Here is a 22,811-nt window from a genome sequence, read left to right on the forward strand (position 1 = left end):
TTGAGTGGAATAAACGGGGGTGAGCACGTTCACTCCAAAAGAGTACAAGTTCCTGAGTGTTTTTGTCTGTCCAAGACTGGTTACCGACCGTTGGCACCAAACTGCGACGGTATGTCCTTGGAGATACCACCGGAGCTTGTAACAATTTGGTGGCAGAACCTCGGTCGACGCTTACACCTGCTACGTATATTATATATATTTTTTTTTTTCATCATTATTATAGTTTCATTAAGTCATTACACTGGCCTGCGCAGCTATGGAGGGGGGCACGTGAACGATCGGGGGTTGGGTGTACAAGTGCCCGCTTCATGGCGCAGATATTTGTGATGTCCTTTACATCATCCGCCCGTGAAGGCTTGCTTGCGGTTGCGTATAAACGTGCTTTGCCGCGTCGAGCAAAGGAGTCATTTGCTTGTCTGCGCTCCGCCATGTCAAAGACTGTCAGTGGGCCAATCGCGAGGCGCACGAGCCAAACGGCATGTTGATTCGGCGTCACGTTTGGGACGGTAGGCCTTGCGGTGGATAGAGTAACCACACCCCGGCATCTCGAGCTTCGGGTATGTTCGGGGAGTGCTCAATACGCGTGATAAAAACCTCTTTTTTAGCTCAACTATAGTTGACAGCCTGCCGGAAGTGACGTGCATGGATTACATAACATATAAACAATGCGAATATGAATTTTAACTGACCCCATCTTTAATACTTTGATTTTTACAGTATTCAACTGGAGCCATTAGAGTCAAGCAATCATACTGTGCACTTACTGTATCTCGCCTGAAGAATTAGGTTTGACAAATAAACTCGGAGGTCATCAGCAGAGCACGTGATTGTCAGATTTGCGGACGACGTCTCTTAGAGGAAGCGAGTTGAGCAGATGTGGCATCTGCAGTGAACCAAAGCGAAGAAGCACAAAGTGCTCACATCTCACCAATGACCCAAAAAGAATTAGCGATTTGGGTCCCAATGATCATTGCAGCTACATCGTCAGGGTCTTAAGAGGTGCAGAGTATTCTCTGCAGTTGAATAAATACGACCCTGGCCCCTATGACGATATAGGGCACTTTCATTTGTAAACAAACAGACCCAAATGCACTTGACCTCATCTGGCTTGACAAATAATCAAGACTCCATCCAAGCATGAGGAGGGAGCATCAATCGCTGTCCTGTAGAGGTCATATTTAATTGGGTATCGCAATGGATGGAACATTTTTCATACACGCACACTTTTGTACATGTTAAAAAGTGTTTTACAAGTCCTGTGGTATAGGAAAACCCTCTGAATTTATAATACAGGACAGTGTTTGAACTGCATTTCTCATTAAGTCAACCTTATGCACGGGGGCTATTCGAGGAGCCGACCTTTACGGACACCCCAATCCGAATGTCAAGTGTACAATGCAGCAGTATTTTAGAAATCAGAATTAGAAATTGCTCTTTGTTGAATTTAAAAAAAAAAAAAAAAAAAAAAGACAATTGTAATCCACAACTAAGTGAGTGTAACTATATGAATATGTACCAACTGTTTTGGTGCTTGTGGGACTGAATGAAACTGCATCATGCATCATTAAACTGTTAGAACACATTATTAGAAAATTATTACTTTCATTATTTTTCATACTATTGTATTTTAAAGGGTGTTAAAATTAAATTTAAGAGCGCTAAACTTCTTTCAAAATTGTATTTCATAAACACAGTCGTTAAATAATACAAAAACACTTCAGTTAACAAAGAGTGTAAAAAGTATAAAGTCAGACACACAGACAGGAAAAAAAAAAAAAAAAAAAAAGCACTCAGTTTGAAATAAAATGTGTCATGTTTCATGTACTGTTTGAGTGGCACTGTTTCTAATCTAAAAAGCTAGAGGTAGAAATCCATAACAGTGTTGGAGCTCAGCACAGAGTTGAGACCTGCTGAGAAAGTCCATACTGCCCCCTTCTGGTCGATGTGTGTGCTGCATCTCCAGCAGGAGAGTCGAAGCTCAATATTGGGTTTTAGGAGAAGCGAAAAGGTGGCAAAAGTACTCACACTCTGTACTTAAGTAAAAAATAAATATACTTTCAGTAATTTAGAATAGGACTGGTGAAAGTAAAAGTATTAATTTGACTATTTTACTAATTAAAAGTACAAAAATAATAATAATATTTGTCAACTTGGAAATGTACTTCTGTACAAATAAAAACTGTGCACCAAAGAGTTTCCCTCTTTTTCCAACTTTGCAACTTGCACAATGTATAGTGCTGAGAAGAAGAAGAAAACAAAAGAAAAGACATGTTGAGGACACTCAAGGTCACCATTCAGGACAATCAAAATCAAAACCCAGTTGCTAAACAACTACAATATATATACAATAAAATACATCAAATGTAACATGTCGCATGTTGTTGTTTTACAGCTAGCTAGCCCTAACATGACATTTATGGTATTAAAACACTGCTAACAATGTGAAGGGACTCAAAAAAAAAAAAAAAAAAAAAAAGAGCAATTATTTAACAACTGAAAAAAATACACCTAGTTTGTAAATGTTTTTTTCTGTTTAAACCAAGAATTTATGAACACCATAATCTTGCGGGCCTCTTTTTTCACAGACTGCGCTAAATGGTGCCGTACTGACGCAACGTGGGTGTGTCCTTTGACATCCGTCCGGCGCATCTGACAATTTGGTGACTGAAAGTCTACCTAAACCTGTTTTCAAACGGAGGCAGTCAAAGTCAAAAACCCGCCAATAAAAATACATACTCAAGCCAATAAGAGATACCAATGATTAATCCATCCAGCCTTTTTCTCCACTGCTTGTCCTCATTTCGGTCACATGTGAGCTGATGATTTACATGCCGAAGCCCCTCTTCACTCTTGGCGTCAGGAATTGCGCAATGTGTGCTGGAGGCACAAGCGATGCTGACACAGGTGGTCGCTAGCGCTTGCGTAACTTCAGCTAATTCGAGATTAGATGAGGGAGAGGCTCTGCAAACAAGCCAAAATCACATCAACAGGCACATTTCCACTTTGTTTTCCACCTGGAAATGATTTGATTTATATTATGCATTCAATGAAGCTACCACTTGTTCGTCTGCACTGGCTTTATCTCAAGGTCAGTTAATGGACTATTGCAAGTATTTGCCCACTTTGCTATCAGCTTTGTGTGAACGTGCGTGTGCACGGTGTGTGTGGTTTTAAAGGCAACGCATGTAGCTGAAGGGCCTGCGGTTGCATCATGATGATGTATTTCCTGCTATATGTTGTGAGATAATATCAGTGATTATTAAGATTTGTAAAAAAAAAAACACATTTAAAAAAAATCTAATCAAATACATGTACTTTTGTACCTCATTACTGCATACTGTATGTCTTCAAATTGAAAGATGTTTTATTGTTTTGACATTATAACAATGTTTTGTGACAGTGACAGTTTGACCCTGCCACATATAAATTATGTCCATGATTTGCTTTGGGCAAAATATGATTTTATTGATTGATTGGGTCGACCTACCAGCTTTCACTGTATAGTTCTCAATGAGAACTGTGTGCTTTGCGTCGATAGTACGTCGCTGCCTGCCCAGTAAAAGGCCCAAGCTCCCCCCCCCCGATTGAATCGGTGCTAACTAGCAAACCCACCATCTAAGTTTCCTTGAATGAGACCTTTCGGACTAAATAATGATAAAGCATTCAACGGGGTGTGAAAGATCTTCCCCTGCAGTCCCATAAAAGGCCAATTTACACAGATCATTTACCAAGTGCTTAGACTGCTCAATACAGCCGCATAGCCAGCTGTCAAACAGACTGCCTGCAAGCAAAAAAAAATGTCTCCAACTCTTGTTTACGTGCATATGTGTGGTTTTTCGCCCTTCTTCAGTGGCCCTAAGCAAACATGCACACATTTTTAGTAAGCAGGACTTTCGATTGGGAGCATTTTGGACAATTTGAATTATTTGTCATCACAAATGTTAGCCATTTACTTGACACTCAGATGGAAAAAATCCTTTCACAGGGAAGAGATCCACCTTCATGTTTCTAATAATCATACAGCACAGTTCATAATCATAAACATTCTCCCATAAGAATAATGGAAATAGAAATTATTTGTTCCAATTTATTTTTTTTTTGGATCAAATTCTTTTTTACATGTGAGAAAGTGACAGAAAAACAACAAAACATTCGTATAACCTGCCACCATAAACTATTTATTAACTGTACAGCCAATGTTTTAAGCTGTATTTTAGCATAATTCATTGTCATACAGTTACATATATACAAATAAGTCAGCCACTGTTATTATTGCTATTATGAGGTCAATGGAGGTGAAGTAACGGACTAAAATATTCAAGCGTTAACTCTCATAAGAACGTATTTCGTATCAGTATATCAGAATGTCAAGATGCTGCACTTTGTGCATCTCGCTTTTTGAATATTATCGTCACAACATTTTCAAAAGTATTTCCCTACTGTAAAACACAGAAACAAGGAATCACTCTTACTAAACTTTGATAACAAGTGACTAAGTCTTAATCATAATAATAATAATAAGCACACAGTGTATGTAGTATGGAACACGGATGAATGGATTTCTAACTGATCTTCTTTGCCTGCAAGATTATCATAAATGTACCTGGATAAGCGTTTGTGACACAGTCCAACAACAACAACAATGCAAATACTGCAAAAGTATGCTACCAAGAACTGTATTGAGTATAAAGGATTTGGTCCTGAAAACATCACATTTTAGCATCATTTCAAATTAGTTTGGTTGCCTCATATTGTTTTTCCAGTGACCCCAACTATAAAATAACAATTAAAAACGTACCGTTGCCATCCGTTCTCATGAAATAGCCTGAGAACGTGTGTGACCTGTGATCTGTTTTCGACTCAGTCCAGTGCAAAACCTTTTTTTGTGTGAAATCCTGCTCAATTCTCGTGAGAACCAGCTATCAGTATTCGCCAGTCCTGTGTGTGTACGTGTGTATGGTCTACTCCCCGGCCCGCCCGGACCCAACAGCAGTCGTAGCAGCACCGGCGGCCCAGATAGGACCTGACAGGCTGAAACGAAACATACAGATAGCGACATGGCGTCCAGGCAGACAGGAGCCAGTCTCCCGTGGGTGCCGGAGATTAGGCTGACTCCTACTTCACATTCCCCAGCCGGGAAACACGTGGGGCCCGTTCCGACCCCTTTAAATCCTTTTCTTTTCTTTTTTTTTTTTTTTTTCTGGGAGACTTGCAGCTCTGAGTCACGCTCATGGTAACTTGTAATAGAAGAGGTGGATGATGACATCATGTTGGATGACGCACACGTAAACAAAAGAGCATTTCTGGCAGGAAGTGAGGCCTCTTCCGACCTGTGTGGAATCATTTAGGATTATCAAATGACTGTAACCTTTTACAACACCCTATCCTGTTAACTTTGCATGGACACAAATAGTCGTGTATTTATTCATGAAAACCATTTCATCATGAATAAACAGGGCAATTAGCAACAATGTGCCGATACTAACGCAACAGAGCTGAAGGTTGAATTCACTATATAAAAAGGCAGGCAGCAAATCATGTCATTTTCAACCAATCATATTTGCCTTATGGTTCATTTCACAACAGACAGGATTTGATGGGACTATTTAGTTTAATATTTCAAATAATGGTAACTCACAAAAATTAAACATTGAACCTGTTACCTGTGTCAGATTACATACTTCTTAGTTGTTATGTTCTTCAATTCAATCCTATAACTTGTCTATGGAAAGTCCTTTGTGAATAACAGGCCCGTGGGGGGATCCGGTCTGGGGGACGTCACCCACTCCCCGTCCCCCGGTCGGTCCCACTTTTTTCACATATTGCTCAAAATCCTGTCAGCGAGTACCCCCTCTTTGAAACACAAACTTTGTATCAATTCTCCGGGAACACACGAATCATTTTCCGAATTTTGATGACGATTACACTCGCCTATGACTGAATTCTTGTCAATTTGATTAATCGGATTAATAAGCGAAATCCCACACGAGCACGGGGATGAGAACCCTTGGAACCATTTCCGACAAAGTTGTTGTAAAATCATGTTGAAACATGTAGCCTACATGATTACCCCCCCCCCCCCCCACCCCCAAGACACACACACACACAAACACTCACTGACATGCACACACCGGGTGCAGACTGATTCTAACCATACGTGAGGCTGCGCTGTCTGCGCACGTCCGGCATCACTCCATCCCTTGCACAGGAGAGGCCGACAACAGTCTCCGCTTTGCGCGAACACAGTCATCCGCCATCACGTGAAGAGGAGGGATGAAGCGGGAATCGGCCGCGGAGATAGCAGCTATCTGACTCGTACTCCTTAGCGTCTTCTCCAACATGGCTGCCCCCCCCCCACCCCACCCCCGGCAGAGCGATTCCCGCATGTCACTGCTAACGGGTCACGGTGGGTTTGGGGTTAGGCTGGAGGTGATAGCGCTTTACCCCCCCCCCCCCCTGTGATGAATGAAGACCAGCGGATCTTATCTGGACACGTCATTGAATCAATTTGCAACGATGACAAAGAATTAGAGGGGGGGGGGGGCACCTCAAAAACATGAGTGACAGCACATACGTTAACACGTGTTCTTTGCTAGTCAATAAATACCTTTGGGAAATTCCCAACTTATGTCGCAGGCGTGGAAATTAAAGATAGACACTGAGATTCCATTCCGACCCGAAGAATGTTGCAGTAAAGGCAGTCACGCCGCAGTCAAAAGGTATTTTCTGGACCGAACGAGCGCATGGGCCGGAAAGCAAATATGAGGCCTGCGGCGGAATACGCGCCACATTTGCGGACCCGACCTCATATTGACATAACCACCGAGTGACCGCGGTGAGCAACCAATACCGCAGGCCCCCTGACACCGACCAAGGAGCAACAAGCGTGATGGAGGGTGCAAAGGAGGCTGCGGTGGAGCGAGTCGTCACCCGTCACCTCATTCGTATGTTCGCTATCTGACTCCTATAGTGAGAGATGAGAATTACTCCGTGCGCTCGACCCGTCTCGTTGGCCTTCGCTCACGTCTGATGCAAGACGGTGCACGCAGAGTTTACAGACTGAGCCAATGAGTCAAATATATATATATATATATATATATAATGAAGGCCGCCGACATTGTGTTGTTGTTGCGTTTGATTCCCGTTTCCTTTTAACACAAGTTCATCCATTTGTAAACAACGCCTGCAGTCAATGAAAGCTTTACGATGGCGAAAGCGCTTCCTCTGTGTTGCTGTCATTTATTATTATTATAAAAAAAAAAATCATGGTAAAAATGTATTCAAATGAGGTCACAAAAGTGTCTTGGAATGAATTATGTTTGACCACAGCAAATAAATGAATGTATGACTTTTGTTGTAGATTCCTACAGATACCCTTGCTGCCTCGATTATTGATGTTGCTTCTTAGTTGATTTCTATTTGATTTTGGTTTTTTTGTTTGTTTTGCATTATTCTCACCAGCCATGTTTTGTGTTGCACCACCGTTGCAAAAAAAAAAAAAAAAAAAAAAAAAGTTGCGAATGTGGCATTTACTGACAACGGCAATACAAACCGATTCTGATTCTGATTGAGGCTCGCTGCATTGTATAAATGTCTGAAAATGTTACTGATCTACATGATCTGATGACGTACTTTTTCGGTGTAGGTACCATTTTTATTTCCCTTTTTACCTACTTGGAGAGCTAAGTGGTACTTGGTGGGGAAAGTTTGAGAACCACAGCTCTATGGGAATCGTTGTTTTTGTCAATAATCGCGTACACCTGAGTAACGTTCACATCTTCACCTGCCATCAGCAGACGCTTTCATCCAAGCCATTTTGAATATACTTTTGCAGCAAATCCACAAGTGCACCCTTCGTCGAAAAACAAACAAACAAACAAAACAAAGAAGTTATGAAGCAACTTGAAGGAAAAGCATGAATAAAAAGTAACTAAAGCGAAGGGTAAAAATGCAAAAGACTTCAAATCTGGATCTGAATCGAATCCTGATCTTGCTCAGACTGACTTGATTTGAAAGTTCTTTGAAATAGCAGGACGAACAAGAGCTGCACGCGCAATTGGATGCGGGTTAGCTCAAGTCAAATGCAGTCTCCGTTTTGATCGTGTTTAATCGCTGACGATATCGTGACGACATTCAAACAAATCAAATGGTGACGCTTTCTGAGGAGCATGTATGTCGTTACCATGGCAACACCCTATAATCGGAACTTGTTGCTACTTTTATCATCTTTAATGCTGTTGAACCAGGCAGACCACCCCCACATGATTTGTTATGAATTATTGCTACCAAGCATGTAATGTTTAAACAGGAACGTTCGGAGCACACTGAATTGACATGAATTCATTCTCATTTTTATTTATATATGTAAAACGGAGGCTAAGTAGAAAATTGCACTTCTCACCCAGAGGATTAACTTCTTTTATCTTGGTGACATCGTAATAATATCTTTATAATAATATTTTTTATTCATATAGTGTTATCTTTAATAGATGATGACATCAATTTAATTCATTGAAGTTGTATTAACGCTCGATCAAGATCGTAGTATTTATTTCTTTTTTTTTTGCTTCAGGATTTCACTCCATTTTGATTCGTGTGTAACCTTTAAATTTAAATTTAAATGTGAATGTGTGCTTTTAAAATCATCCATACGCTCACTTAACAACGAAGTAAGCGCTCTTCTTCTTCTTAAATCACAACAATTCTCGGTGTGTGTGTGTGTGGGGGGGGGGGCAAAAAAAAAAATCGAAACTGCGTTATGATATGTATCTTTCCAATCAAGCTCCAATTATGATTCCGACCAAAGCGAGATTAATTGTGTCAGCTCAACATGACTCATAGACATTATAGACTTATGCGAAAATATAGTTTATCCTCGACTTGTATAAATGCCACTTTATTATTATTATTATTATTATTGTATTTTATTTTTTAATGTTTATATAGAATGGGTAGACGAGACACTTGTTGTTAGTTTGGGTTGGATTCGTTGGACGCAAAAGTCCGACATCCATCCGACGCTCGCCGCGTCCTCCTCATCCTCACTCAAAACTGGCCCGACTTTGAACTTTGAACCAGGTTAGGCTTTTTTTTTTTAAAATATATATATATTTTAACCTCCTGAGTATAGGCCCACATTTTGACGTATTGTTGTATTATTTGTAATACTTTAAAAAAAGAAAAAAAAAAATATATATATATATATGTCTTTCAATAAAACATATATAACATGTATGTCAATTGTGTATAAATGTGAACTGTTTCTGTCGCTCGTGAAGTCAAATTCTAATTTTATCTAGAGGAATTTTCCCCTCATTTCAGTGTGTGTGTGTGGGGGGGGGGGGGGGGGGGGGGAAATCATTCCAACACACACACACACACACACACTCACTCACATAAGGCCATAATTTACAAGGCCCAGTGTTTTTGTCGTTAAGAGCAATAGTTCATTTGGAATTTTTGAGATTGTATCGTAAGTTTTTAATCAGTGTTGAATTTTGTTTGGTATCTATGCTATCTAGGCAAAAACACTTTTTTAAAAAAAAAGGTGACATTTGCACCAAATGATTCACTCGTTTTGTTTTGTTGTTGTTGTTGTTTTTGTAAATAATGACTGCAGTGAAACGAAGAAATAAAGCATTCATGCCAGCTGATTTCAGTCCAAATTTGAATGTGTTCCACGTGGCTTTCTAGCAAAGAGCATAATCATTACAAATAATAATAATAATAATAATAATAATACAGCGCGGTCACGGAATGAAAGTGATTACAAAATAAACTGAATCTGAACGCATTTAAATCTGCCTTGCTAATGCTGCCATCAGGCATTTATATAAATATAGATATATATATTTATATAATATTATATTTTATGTTTTTAATTTTACAGTAGCTCGGTCTTGAAATGAGTAGCTTTGCTTTGAAGAAATGAAATAACACATTAGTTGATATTCCATTTTTAACTGTGGCTGTGTATACTTTTAAGATTATATATCTAACTATATATGACTCCTGCATACAGGTGCAACCACCCAGAAGGCCTTTCTATGGGTGGGGGTGGGGGCACCTCAGGGCCCTCCTCCACCACCACATCCTTTCTTTCGGGCCTACCTCCGCGCTCGGTCACGTGCTCCTGGAGCGTCTCCAAACTTTCCAGTGGGAGAGCGCGTGGACGCACACGCGCTTATCAACAATTATCAGCGACCGCCCCTCTCTGACCGGGACGGACGGGCACCGGGTGGGTGGGTGTGGGGGGGGGGGGGGGGGGTGTAATTCTTGGACTGGGACTTACTCGGAAGGACGAGTGCCTTGAAACGCAGGCGCGCTTTGGAGTTCGGCTGCTCCCGCTCTCCTCCTTCCTTGCACGAGGTTTGGCCGCAGGGTGCTCGGTCTCCTCCGGGTGACGTTCGGAAGGCTCCAGGACTCGACTGGACTGGACTCATTGTTTTTTTTTTGTTTTTTTTATCACCTGCTCGGCCTTATCTGGTAAGATAATACATCGGCGAGAGAGAACCCTTGGAAGCAAACGATGTCCCTCGCGTGTATCCTTCCGCGCGTTATCATCAGTGCGTGTGTTTGATTTCGATTTTTTGTGATGAGTTCAGTGCCTGCGGGATATGCGCGCTTCAATTAGCATGCGCGAGTTTCAAATCAAAGCTGATTCACGCGACGGGGTGAGGAATATGGCCGACGTGACGTGATGAGGATGATCTATTTTAACACAATTTTGCTTGATCTGTGTGTTTTTTGTTTTTGTTTTTTTTCGTGAGGGGGGACAAATTAGCTCAATGAATTATTCTACGCTGAGGATAAAGTCATTTGAATGTACTTAATTCGAACACGCACATCGGTAAATATGTTATCTAACATATTATTTGGGGGAAATTACGTCAGTTTAGCACATTTTGACGTGCATAATCCAATTAAAGTGGTACTTTTTGCTTCTTCCAGTGCAATGTATATTGACACGTGACACAAATTCAGAGCATAATTACTACTATTGATCGTACGTCTGTGAAAGAAAATATTTGAACAATTAGAAGACAGAGCGGATTATTTTCGTCATCAAGTGGGAGGCGCAAGAGAGAAAGGACGTTTTATGGGGTGCTCAAGAGTTATTTGGTGTTCAAAAAAAATATATAATAATAAAAATACAAACACTTTAGCTACATTTTGTCTATGATTTCCACAACGAGTGCATGCCTTACTCCAATTTGACGGTGCGCAGAAAATGCCCTCGCAATTGTGGAATGATCCAAATGACGTCTTTTGCAGTTTGTGCGCTGTTTAGCTGCGAGTTCCTGGGGAGGGATCAGCAGCGTGGACAACGTCGCCCACGCTCGAAGGACCGAGACCAGCTCTCGCCCCGCAAAACATTTGTTTTGTATTTATTGATTGATTTTTGATTTTTTTTTTTTTTTTTTTGAAATAGCAAGTTGTGAAAGAGGAGAGGAAAATGTATCAGAGCCTGACCTTGTCGTCCAACCAGTCCCCTTACACGCACGACACCGGGAATTACTTGCACCCCTCGGCCAGCTCCCCCGTCTACGTCCCGACCAGCAGAGTCCCGGGCATGCTGCCCACGCTGCCCTACCTGCAGACGTGCGAGCCGCCTCACCAGTCCCACGGCCTCGGCGCCCACCACCACCACCACCACCACCATCACCCCCACCACGGCTGGCCGCAGGGCGCCGCGGACGGCTCTTCTTTCGCGGCCAGCAGCCCTCACCCTCCGCACGGCTTCTCCTACTCGCACAGCCCGCCGCTGAGCACCAACACCGGCCGGGAGGCCGCCTACCAGAGCCCGCTCGTGCTCGGCAACGGCGGCCGGGCGGACCAGCTCGGCGGGGCCCTGGTGCGCCCCGCGGGGGGCTCTTACACCGGGCCGTACGCTTACATGAGCCCGGAGATGGCGACCTCCTCCTGGACGCCAGGACCCCTCGAGAGCGGAGTGATGAGCCTGCAGGGCCGCCAAGGAGGCATGTCCGCGCGGCGCTGCAGTCTGGGTAGGAACCCCCCCCCCCCCCCACCCGCCGTGTGCGTCCTTCTTGATAGTTCAACCATAACAATCCAATCCACAGGAAATATCTCAGAACAACCCTCAGAATTTATTTTTGTATTTTTTCATGAAGAACTGAAACGGTGACACGACATTTTAGTTAAATAAACCATTTCTTATACATATATATATATATATATATATATATATATATATATATATATATAAGAAATATATATATATATAGAGAGAGAGAGAGACAAATAGCTATCAAACATACGCGCGTCTTAATTTCTACTAATAATTCACAATCGAATGAGATCCACGTTTGGAGCGGCATCAAAAATGCCCGCCTCCATAAAGAAATTATTGTTATTTTCACATTTACAATGTTGAACAGATGCTGATTTTAATATGCTGTGAAAAACAATATTCCTATTCATATTTGTTTCGATTAGAGGCTGCACCGAGAGATGTTCCTAATATTGCGCCCATCTCAATCTAAACACATTCGACAATATTAGAAACGTCTCTCAGTCTGACGTAACATTCCGTATGATGGTAACAATCGGCATAAAAATAAAATATAATAATTATGTCATGATTATTGTAACAATCATAACAAACGTTATATTAGATGAATAGCAACTCAAAACAATTCCTATCAAAAGAATAACTTAAACATCGGGCTCGTAGGAGACCATAATAATGAATTAAATGCAACAATATCTTATTATATGCATGAATTAAATATGAATCATTTATTGTAATTATATTTTCTTAATTACGGCTCCGGTTTTTGACCACTATGTCACAATTGTATTCGTGGAACTTGTGTCATTATCAATGTCGTGATGACGATGATTTTTTTTTTTTTTTTTTTTTATTGAAATCTTACTAATGTTATCTACATTAACATCACTTATTACCAATTTTTTCCCCTGTGTTAATTTCGCTATAATCGTTTGTGATCCGTGTTACTGTTATACATAAACAAATAAATAAATACATAAATACATAAAGAGGCCGATAAAGTCATTGGCCTCGATTGAATCAAAGTGTCGGAAACAATGCCCCAAATTGGACCAAGACAATACACATTCTTCTCGCGAGAGTCTAAGTCAAAAAACAATCAATTGAAAGGTTAATCTCATCCCTGAGCAACAGTGCGCTGTTTTGATTTTCAGGGCTCAATACACACTGACACAAGAGCTCATTGTCCCCCCAAGCCATCAGCAGCGATTATCGCCTCCGAGCATCACCGGCACGGTCATCCCCAAAAGCACCCAAAATGTCTCCGTGCGTGCACAATTCGACAATGAACCGCTCCCCGCAAAAGTCCCCATGGTTGAATTCGTCCGATCAAAGATTTGCTGCTTTTACTCGTCTTTCGCAAAACTGACCAAACTTGTACTCCCAACCGAATATGCAACAAAATGCACAATGGTATAAAAACAAAAAACAAAAAACAAAAACAAAAATTACTGTAATAAGTAAAAAATGTGTATATATATATATATATATATATATATATATATATATATATATATATATATATATATTCTTTTTTTTTTTTTTTTTTTAAAGGTGTGGACCTGAACAACTGAGCTAGTTGTTTTATGATACAATACAGTATATGTGGCATGACAGCCATCGGGTTCCTTTACGAAGGTCAAGTCAAAGATAAATGTGAGCTTCTGTCGTTTCAATGACATCGAATCTCAAATGTCAGAACCGCATGGAAACTGACAAAAGGAGATTCATGTTAGGCTCTCATTTTGTTCATGAACTTGGAGAATCGAGAAGCTTTTTGGCTGATAAATGGATTTTTTGGATTGTTATTTTTTTTTCAATTCAAATCAACTTAATTCTGGCACATATCTTGTTCATTTGTATGGGTACAATATTATCGGTGGAAATGCTCGCATTCATGTCCAACATCGATGTCAATGCTTGTCTCTCAGCCTGAACAGCATGAAAGTTATTCCAGCCTTGTTCAGTTGGATTTTTTTTTAACATCCCCATGCAGGCCCTTCCTCTATTGGATGAGTAATTGGGAATTTTGGCCAATTCATGCCAGGAGTCCGTTGTGTGTCAGGGCTGCGATGGATAGATGGGACCCCTGGATCTTTTCTGACTGATAACACCCCCCACCCCCTCTTTCCCTCCATTAGTCTGTCTCCCCAATGGAGGTTTTGATCTCTCTCCATCACATGGCTCAGAGAATGAGGGGTGTTACTTTAAATTCCTCCGCAGCTATTCATCACACGCTAACCCCCACCCCTACAATGTGTTAAAACCCTATAGGTTTTAAGGTACTCGTTGTAGTTGACTTCCAAGTCACACGAATGCACGGCTGCTTGCTGCTAGAGGGAGAATTTTTAGAACCCAAGCATTTGAGTCTAATATCCAAACCAGAAAAGTCGCAATTCCGATGCGTGTACAAATTACAAGCAAACAACACCAAAAAAAAAAAAAAAAAAAGAAATTGTTTAAAAGCAAATGCCTGTATCACGTCATCGGTCCAAACTCTTTTTCAAAGGTGAGCGATGCAGTCAATGCAACACTGAGCTGACAAAACCTGTGTTTATAGGCTGAAATTAATCTGCATGCACTTAACTCATGCGCCGCCTTCATTCTGCAACGAAGCACAACAACGATCGATTTTAACAAGCCTACTCAAATGTGTCCAACCGCACTATTTTCATTCGTTATTGGAAACAAAATAAAAACAAAGGTGAAAACACACACTTGTTGAATAAGGAAATGTCCTCGCCTTCTGCTGCTAACATCAGCAGGCTCGCACAGTTTCAGACCTTAATGTGGGCGGGGCCAAAATCTGTCTGAAGAGCAAACATGTCACCATTCCCCCAAAATCACTTCGGAGTCTAATTTTGGGGGAAATTGTTTCTGCAGACATCATTTTTAAGTCTAGAATAATGTATGTATGTATGTATGTAATAAGTTCATATGATTAGAAAGGGCCTTTAAAGGCTTCCAATGGTGACGTTTGCATTTGCCCGCTATTCCGACCGTACGTCGTTAAAAGTGCTCAAACTGCGTGCGCAGATCTGGTGGAGGACATGGCCACGGAGGGCAGGGAGTGCGTCAACTGCGGCTCCATCTCCACGCCGCTGTGGCGCAGAGACGGCACGGGGCACTACCTGTGCAACGCCTGCGGCCTCTACCACAAGATGAACGGCATCAACAGGCCGCTCATCAAACCTCAGAAACGGCTGGTAAGACAAAGCTGAATGCGTCTGACCTGATTGCGCCTTTTCAACCTCAAAGCTTTCTATTGCCGGGAATGTCTGGTGACACTCAAAGACATTTTCAATTGATCTGACACATGGAGCAGTACCTTTAAAATAGGGCAATTATGAAATAAAAGACAGGGATCTAAATATGAATAATTCATATACATTTAAAATATATATATTTTGTGGAAATACATGTATTATTGGGTGAATCTTTAGGGTGTTATGTTAAATATTTTGTTAATTTCTGTCCATCATTTCAGAAGTAGTGGCGACAAATTATTCAGAAGTAAGCCCCATTTTTTTTATGATCAGCCTCTCCAACTCAATCAGCAAACTGTTCAACTTTGGTTGAGGTAGAACGCAATGACAGTGAAGCATGCAGATAAGTAAATGTCCCATGGAATCACTGAAGACAAAAATTCAGTGAAACATCATTCTTACTATAGCAAGCTTATCAGACACAAAACAGAAAGGGTTTGAAAATGTTTTGACACTTTTTACACGTTTTTTTTTTTCTGGGGTCCAAATTCTGTTTTCAGCCTCTCAATAGTAATAATCATCATCATCATCATCATCATCATCATAAACATTAAATCACAAACAAGAAATGTTTCCTTCTTAAGACACATTTCACAAAACGTAATTTCAACATTGCAATCAATCACAGCATGAGCTAGCAAGCAAGCAAGCTAACATACTGTACATAACAATGCTGTATTAACATCGGGGCTTTGATTCCCACAAGTGAAAAAATGGCCGCCTCAGTGATTAAGTCTCCACTTGTAACTTTATGGCACATATGGGCCTACCTCCGGGCTCATACATACATATACATGTACATATATATACATATTCAAACGCTCGTAACAGTTGAGCAGAAAGAGGTGAGGTCATAATAATGACAATCATTCATGTTTACGGTTTGTCAGAAATTGGCGACATGATGAAGGTGGAACAGTCTTCCTCAATTTACATTGCTTGCTCGGAAAGATATCTCTTTTCCTCTTGCAGGCTGGTTGGCGCAATGTTATATATTTTTTTAAGTAAACACGTCTCATCGGCTGTCTTTGCGATTGCTCGTCTTCATGATGCTTTTAAAAGCAGCTTGGGAAAAATGTGTTACAACGTGTTGAAGAGGAATTAATGGCTGTAAAAGTGTGTGTGTGGTGAGGAGGGGGTTGGGGGGCAGATTCGGGGAGGTCTGAACACGGACGATTTTTAGCATGTCCAATCAAAGCGGCTCCTCTGATTCCCTTTAAATGTGACGCGATGGCAGCCTCGCATGGAGACGTCTCTGTGCGGAAGAGGACGACGCATCATCGCAGCGATACGTGCGTGACTGGAGCATTGGCACTGCTGGTGCTTGGCTGGTGTGTGGCAACAATGTGGGCGGGTCCTCTTATTAAATGCAGAACGAGCAGGCGATCAAACTGCCGGCAACTTGAACATGTTTGCGGACAGCCGTCTGCGAAAATATTGCCCACAATGCAAAGATGTAAGACATTGTCCAAAGATCAGTTTTGCAGTCATTTAGGAGAATTCGGGGTGGGGGTTTGCACTAGCGAGTGCATCAAAGTAAGGCTTCACAGCTGGTTATTTCCCACAAGCTTGCTTGTTTTTGTAGCGCAGCTGTGCTTGGTCATTGTAAAAACAACCCACTTACCTCACAACCTGCTTGTAGTTGTCCTGTAGTGACCTTGCCCTTGGACAAGGCGTTTGTGAGATTCTCACAGCAAATGCGGCTGCTGTTGCTTCTGCTTTACAAAACAAGATAATTGTCTTTGTGTGCAAAATAATCTTTATTTATAGTATGTTGCTGTTAAAAGGCTATCCAGCTAATGAATCATGAGTTAGTTTCGCATCAGAGCCACAATGCAATAATTCATCACTGCCGTATGTTTCGTGTCCCGCGCTGACATCCTGCGATTCATTTTTTGAGTCGAAAGGGAGTCTGAGGAGAGCACTGACTTGCGCCTGAGCCAAAAGCAGAAAAAAATGCAGCCGTCTATGTTTCATTTTTGCCTCCACCGACAGCACACCACATCTCGCCGAGCCGGCCTGTGCTGCACCAACTGTCACACGAGCACCACGACGCTGTGGAGGCGTAACGCTGAGGGAGAGCCAGTGTGCAACGCCTGCGGCCTCTACATGAAACTGCACGGGGTACGTTGCACCTCAGGGGATCTTCGAAGCTATTTGCCGTTCAGTTCTTTAGTTCTTGATTCTTGTTGTTAATATCTGCCACGCCAACAAGTAGCAGTTAAATCTTGTTTCTGTTTGGTCCACATTTTTGGTTGCTTCCATTGTCAACAGTGATAAAAGATACCAAAACAATTAGTACCACATCTTCTTGGTGGGGTCTGGTTCAAAGACTGCTTTGGCACTTTACAACGTGGAGTTTTTGTACCTGAGTTTTCTCCAGTTTCACATCCATCCATCCATGCGAGATGCCGATTGAAAACATATGAACATCATAAACATAATTACTCATGATTACATGTTTAAAATGTCTTTCAGAGCACGCTTATGAGCAACTGAGGATGAACATACTTGCACCTACAAAACTGTATACTCGGCACCGCTCTTTTCTTTTGAGGAAAGTGCAACATCAGTTGTTTGTCTTCTTTTAGGAATTGAAGGCTGCCGACTAAAGCAAGTGTAACAGTTTTAACATAATTGATTCATTATTATGCTGTATTTTGTATTACTTTGTGTCCGTGACTCACGTTGAGAATGACCGCTCGACAGTACACTTCCGCAAGGGTTTCAAGGGTGATAAGCCGAAGAGGAACTGATTTCTTGTTTTTAAAAAGTACAAATACGATAGGTTAGAACACGGGTGTCAAATTCAAGGCCCGGGGGCCACATCCGGCCCACCACATCAATTTATGTGGCCCGTCATGTTTCTTGCTAAAATAACAACATTGCAAATCGTCTTCCCTTTTATATAACATTGATTGCAAACATTTTTGTTACCAATCCCCATTTCAAAATAAACTGAATTAACAACTTTTTACTGGCTTCCGGTTTCAAATATAGTTATTTGTCGCTTTTTTTGTGTATATGTAATAACTTGAGGTAATTGTACATTTACTGTATATGTGTTTGCGCTCATGACGGCCCTCCAAGGGAAACCGTAACTACGATGTGGCCCGCAGCAAAAATGAGTTTGACACCACTGGGTTAGAACATCTGCTTTCCAGTCAAGTGCTTCTGGGTTCAAATCTCAGCTCAGGCCATTTCGTGTGGAACTTGCATGTTCTCCTGGTGCTCACCTGGGTTTTCTCCACATTTCTCGCAGATTCCAAAAACATGCTTGTTGGTTATTTGAAAGCTCTAAACTGCCTCTGTGAGTGCCTTGCGATTGGCTGGCGATGGGTCCAGGCTGTACCCCGCCTCTCTTCCAAAGTCAGCTGAGATAGAATCCAGCTTTCCTGTGACCCTAATGAGGACAAGCTGTACAAAAAATAGATGAATGGATGGATATTGCTACAGTAACAGTTAATTGTTGGTTAAAAAGAAATACACACAAAAAAATAAATAAAAAGTGAAACGAATCCTCCAAAGTTGAATCAAAGACAATTGGACCTCTTCCTTCTTCAAACACATCATTTTTCATCCCAAACAAGAGAGGATTCAAAGCCATTTGTGTTTGATGCCAACGCGAAACACTTTGCTGTATCACATTCATCTTTGTCAAATTTATTGGTGGCTTCATACAGTGATGTCACGCTACTTACTGACTCACTGTCTCCACACAAGCCAGATCAAGGTTTTTCGTTCACAACTGTACTGTTGTGACCTGAACTAAACGTTTGGCGTGGAGATGGCTTTTCTGTGTCGGGCAGCTGATATTAATAGAGCATAATGCCTCTGCAAGGGCACTGTGGTCGTCGTTATCAGAGCTGCAGTGTGGGAGCGGAGCTTGTGTGGGTTGTCATGACACCGTGGCCTCTGTTGTAACAGTGAGTCAACTCATGACCGTTGCTCTCCTCCCTACAGGTGCCCCGACCTCTGGCCATGAAGAAAGAGAGTATACAGACAAGGAAGCGCAAACCCAAAATGCCCAAGAACAAATTACTCACAGGTGGGGCAAAAGTGTACACACATGAAAAACAAGTACCGTAATTTCTCGTGTATAATGCACATTCCCCCCCCCCCCAAAAAAAATAAAAAATTGTCAAAAGTCAATAGTGCGCATTATACATAGGTATAGGGGGAAAGGGAAAAAACTTTCCCATTTTATAAATGTTTGCCACCATGGATGGCAAACATCCATCATTTCAATATTCTACCGCCACCTAGAGGTTATGAGAAAGGTGTCACCTACACTTTCATTCCAATATGACAGGAGTACGTATGACTGCATATATGTACAGTTGTGCTCATAAGTTTACATACCCTGGCAGAATTTGTGAATTTTTTAAAATATGACTGATGACTGAACAACAACCATCATTCATTTCTTTGTGATTATTTTTTGTTTTATGATAATGCTTTCCTGAAATGCTTGACCGTTTAATTTGAATTCCATTAAAAAAAATTAAATGTGTTTTGCCTGGCCCTTCATGTTTTCTTTACAGAATTGAATCTTACAAATTCTGCTTGGGTAAGCAAACATATGAGCACAACTGTGTGTTTTCTCATTTACTAAATAAAAGTAGGGCTGTGAATTTCAAAAGAAGACCAAGTAAATAAAAAGAAAGTATTACATGTTCAAATAAAGTGCTTCACTTCAGAATAATACAGATCATACTTCATGTTTTATCATCTGGGTAGAAGCAAAATCATGCATTGTAAAAATGCATTATACATAGGTAGAAGGGTTTTCCAGAATTTTTAGGTCAATTTTGGGGGGGGTGTATTATACATGGGTGCACATTATAAACGAGAAATTACCGTATTTCCTAATGCCACAACATGTCAAGATTTTGCATTCTAATGTCAGCTTCGCAATCAATTGGATGCTGCATTGCCTTGTACTTAGAAGAATAACATCCGTGTTGTTGCCATGGCAACCCTGAATCAGTTACTCTGGTGGTCTATAAATTAAAGGACCCAGCCTGTCTACCTCTTTTTGTGATAACGCTAGCATTGGCGGATAGATTGACATAGCAGCAATAGTCACATATATGCATTTGTATTAATAATTTGAACACAACCAACCAAGTAAGAACAAATACAAGAGCTTTTAGGAGGAATTAAAACAAATATAAATCTAATTTAAGCACAAAAATGAGAGAAAATTAGGAAGTTGCATGTTATGAGGTGTGTGCAAAGTTACAGTGGGTACGGAAAGTATTCAGACCCCCTTAAGTTTTTCACTCTCTTTTATATTGCAGCCATTTGCTAAAATCATTTAAGTAAATTTTTCCCACATTAATGTACACACAGCACCCCATATTGACAGAAAAAACAGAATTGTTGAAAGTTTTGCAGATTTATTAAAAAAGAAAAACTGAAATATCACACAGCCATACGTATTTAGACCCTTTGCTCTGTATTTAGTAGACGCACCCTTTTGAGCTAATACAGCCATGAGTCTTTTTGGGAATGATGCAACAAGTTTTTCACACCTGGATTTGGGGATCCTCTCCAGTTCTGTCAGGTTGGATGGTGAACGTTGGTGGGCAGCCATTTTCAGGTCTCTCCAGAGATCCTCAATTGGGTTTAAGTCAGGACTATGGCTGGGCCATTCAAAAACAGTCACGGAGTTTATTTTAGCTGTGTGCTTAGGGTCATTGTCTTTCTTGAAGGTGAACCTTCCTTGAAAACTTTCCGTATCCACTGTATATACAATGAATATATATGATACACTGATGAATTATAATACACCCAACAGTACAGTGTCAAAAGGTGTTGATATAACCATAGGTATGCATAATATTGCATATACCACTTTTTAAAGACGTGACGTGATCAGAAATGAGTTCCGTTTGTATTTACAGGGCTTGAAATTCGATCACATTTTACACCTGGAGAAAGAGCACAACAACAACAACAAAAAATCAAAATTTCTACTTCTTAATCAGATAACACCGCATAGCAAATAATCAGGTAGCATTTCATTGACTTGTGCCTAACACGATGAAGTGACGAACTTACATGGGTATTTTTTTTAGGAGGACGTACGACCTCTGACAGCGGCTCGCCATCGTCGCTGTCTGCATCCGAGCATGCGTCCACCATCAAGAGTGAACCCAGCATGACCCCTTCACCCTACGCCGGGCAGACTGTCACGTCCGCCTCCCAGGTAATCAACTCAAAGGTGATACAGACCATAGACCGGGAAGCTCCTTCTATGTTTTTATGTCTCAAAAGTATTTTCTGTCAACTGGCTGTCTGTTGTCGCACGAGAGCGGCTCCAACTACCGGAGACAGTTTTTGACATACTCGGCAAATAAAAGTGATTCTATTCTCTTCTATCTGGTGAAGTCTTTCTTTCAGCTTCTCTTTTTGCCATGTGGATCACAATGGAAACTTTCCCCCTTGCCCCAAAATGGAGACAGCCTCGCTGTCTTTTCCTTATTGTTTTACGTAACCTCATCTGAACTACAAAGCGGTTCCGCTATCTTTTCACTTGTCTCGGAGAAATGCGATAGTATACCATCCTGTAGCCGACTATATTTTGAAAGGAACCATTCCCTCTGCCTGAGTGGAAGCCTGCGTTGGAGTTGAAAATGATTTCTAAAACAACATTATGTTTGTATGTATTTTCCTCTGCAGACGGCTACCCAGTTGAACGCCACAGTATCCGCGGCACACATGGACATTAAATATGAGGATTATGTCTTTACGCCAACATCCATGGCCCCACAGAACTCCTGGTGCGCTCTTTCTCAAGCATGAGTCCTAAAACCCAATCACCCAGTTTCCAAGTCTTACCGGCCGCGACGGTTGACGTGTGGCCGAGAGCACGTAATCCGTCGGCGATGCATTACCGGCCCTGCAACTTAAAGACTCGCATGAGAGTCAACCGACCTACGGGATGCAAGATGCAGGGTACCTGGACCTCACCTACAACTACCTATTATCAAGCAAGCAAACGCACCAATGCAAAGACAATCATATGAATTGGAAAAAGAGAAATACATAGTTATTCATTTTATAGCAATTTGTTTTGCTGTTTTTTTTTTTTATTTTTTTTTTAACAAACACAATGAGGGCATGTTACTGTCACTACAGAAATAAAATGGAGCTATTTTTTTGGTTTTATGGCTGCTGAACTCATCTCATCACTAGCATGTAGATGATTAACTTTTATTGACGCATTATTTATGTTGCGATAAGGGCAGTTAAAAGTCATCGTTTCACTCCGCTTGTCCGTGCTGGGCGGCCATGTTGAGTGACCTCCATTAAGTGAGCAATTGGTTTGCGAGGTATATGAGGGTGAGAAATTGGATATCATTTTCATTTCATTTTCAGGTGTTGTGACTACATATTAGAGTTTTGTCCAAATGATTGACGGCACAAGTGCAATGGATCCATTTCTTAAAAAAAAAAAAAAAACTGGCCAAAAGAGTGAAATAATTATAAACATCATCTAATTTCAT

General features: G+C 41.1%; 1 protein-coding gene across 2 annotated transcripts; it reads left to right on the top strand.

The window, feature by feature from the left end:
- The first annotated feature begins 10,267 nt into the window (after window positions 1-10,267).
- Window positions 10,268-22,798, top strand: gata5 (GATA binding protein 5). Of its 2 annotated transcripts, XM_061767862.1 has the most exons (7): window positions 10,268-10,485; window positions 11,432-12,005; window positions 15,068-15,237; window positions 17,293-17,421; window positions 19,261-19,345; window positions 21,381-21,511; window positions 21,985-22,798. In XM_061767862.1, the coding sequence occupies exons 2-7, from the start codon at window positions 11,456-11,458 to the stop codon at window positions 22,105-22,107; spliced, it is 1,188 nt and encodes a 395-aa protein (XP_061623846.1). In that variant the 5' UTR covers window positions 10,268-10,485; window positions 11,432-11,455; the 3' UTR covers window positions 22,108-22,798. The 2 variants fall into 2 exon arrangements, with proteins under 2 accessions (XP_061623846.1, XP_061623839.1); XM_061767855.1 differs by lacking the exon at window positions 21,985-22,798 and having other exon boundaries at window positions 21,381-21,683.
- The last annotated feature ends 13 nt before the right edge of the window (window positions 22,799-22,811 follow it).

The sequence above is a fragment of the Phyllopteryx taeniolatus genome, chromosome 1 (assembly GCF_024500385.1).
Source record: "Phyllopteryx taeniolatus isolate TA_2022b chromosome 1, UOR_Ptae_1.2, whole genome shotgun sequence".
NCBI lineage: Eukaryota > Metazoa > Chordata > Actinopteri > Syngnathiformes > Syngnathidae > Phyllopteryx > Phyllopteryx taeniolatus.

Coding starts and splice junctions, on each gene's coding strand:
- gata5 (XM_061767855.1), top strand. CDS start 11,456: ATGTATCAGAGCCTGACCTTGTCGTCCAACCAGTCCCCTTACACGCAC. Junction 17,422..19,260: donor TCTACATGAAACTGCACGGG/GTACGTTGCACC, acceptor TCCTCCCTACAG/GTGCCCCGACCTCTGGCCAT. Junction 19,346..21,380: donor CAAGAACAAATTACTCACAG/GTGGGGCAAAAG, acceptor TATTTTTTTTAG/GAGGACGTACGACCTCTGAC.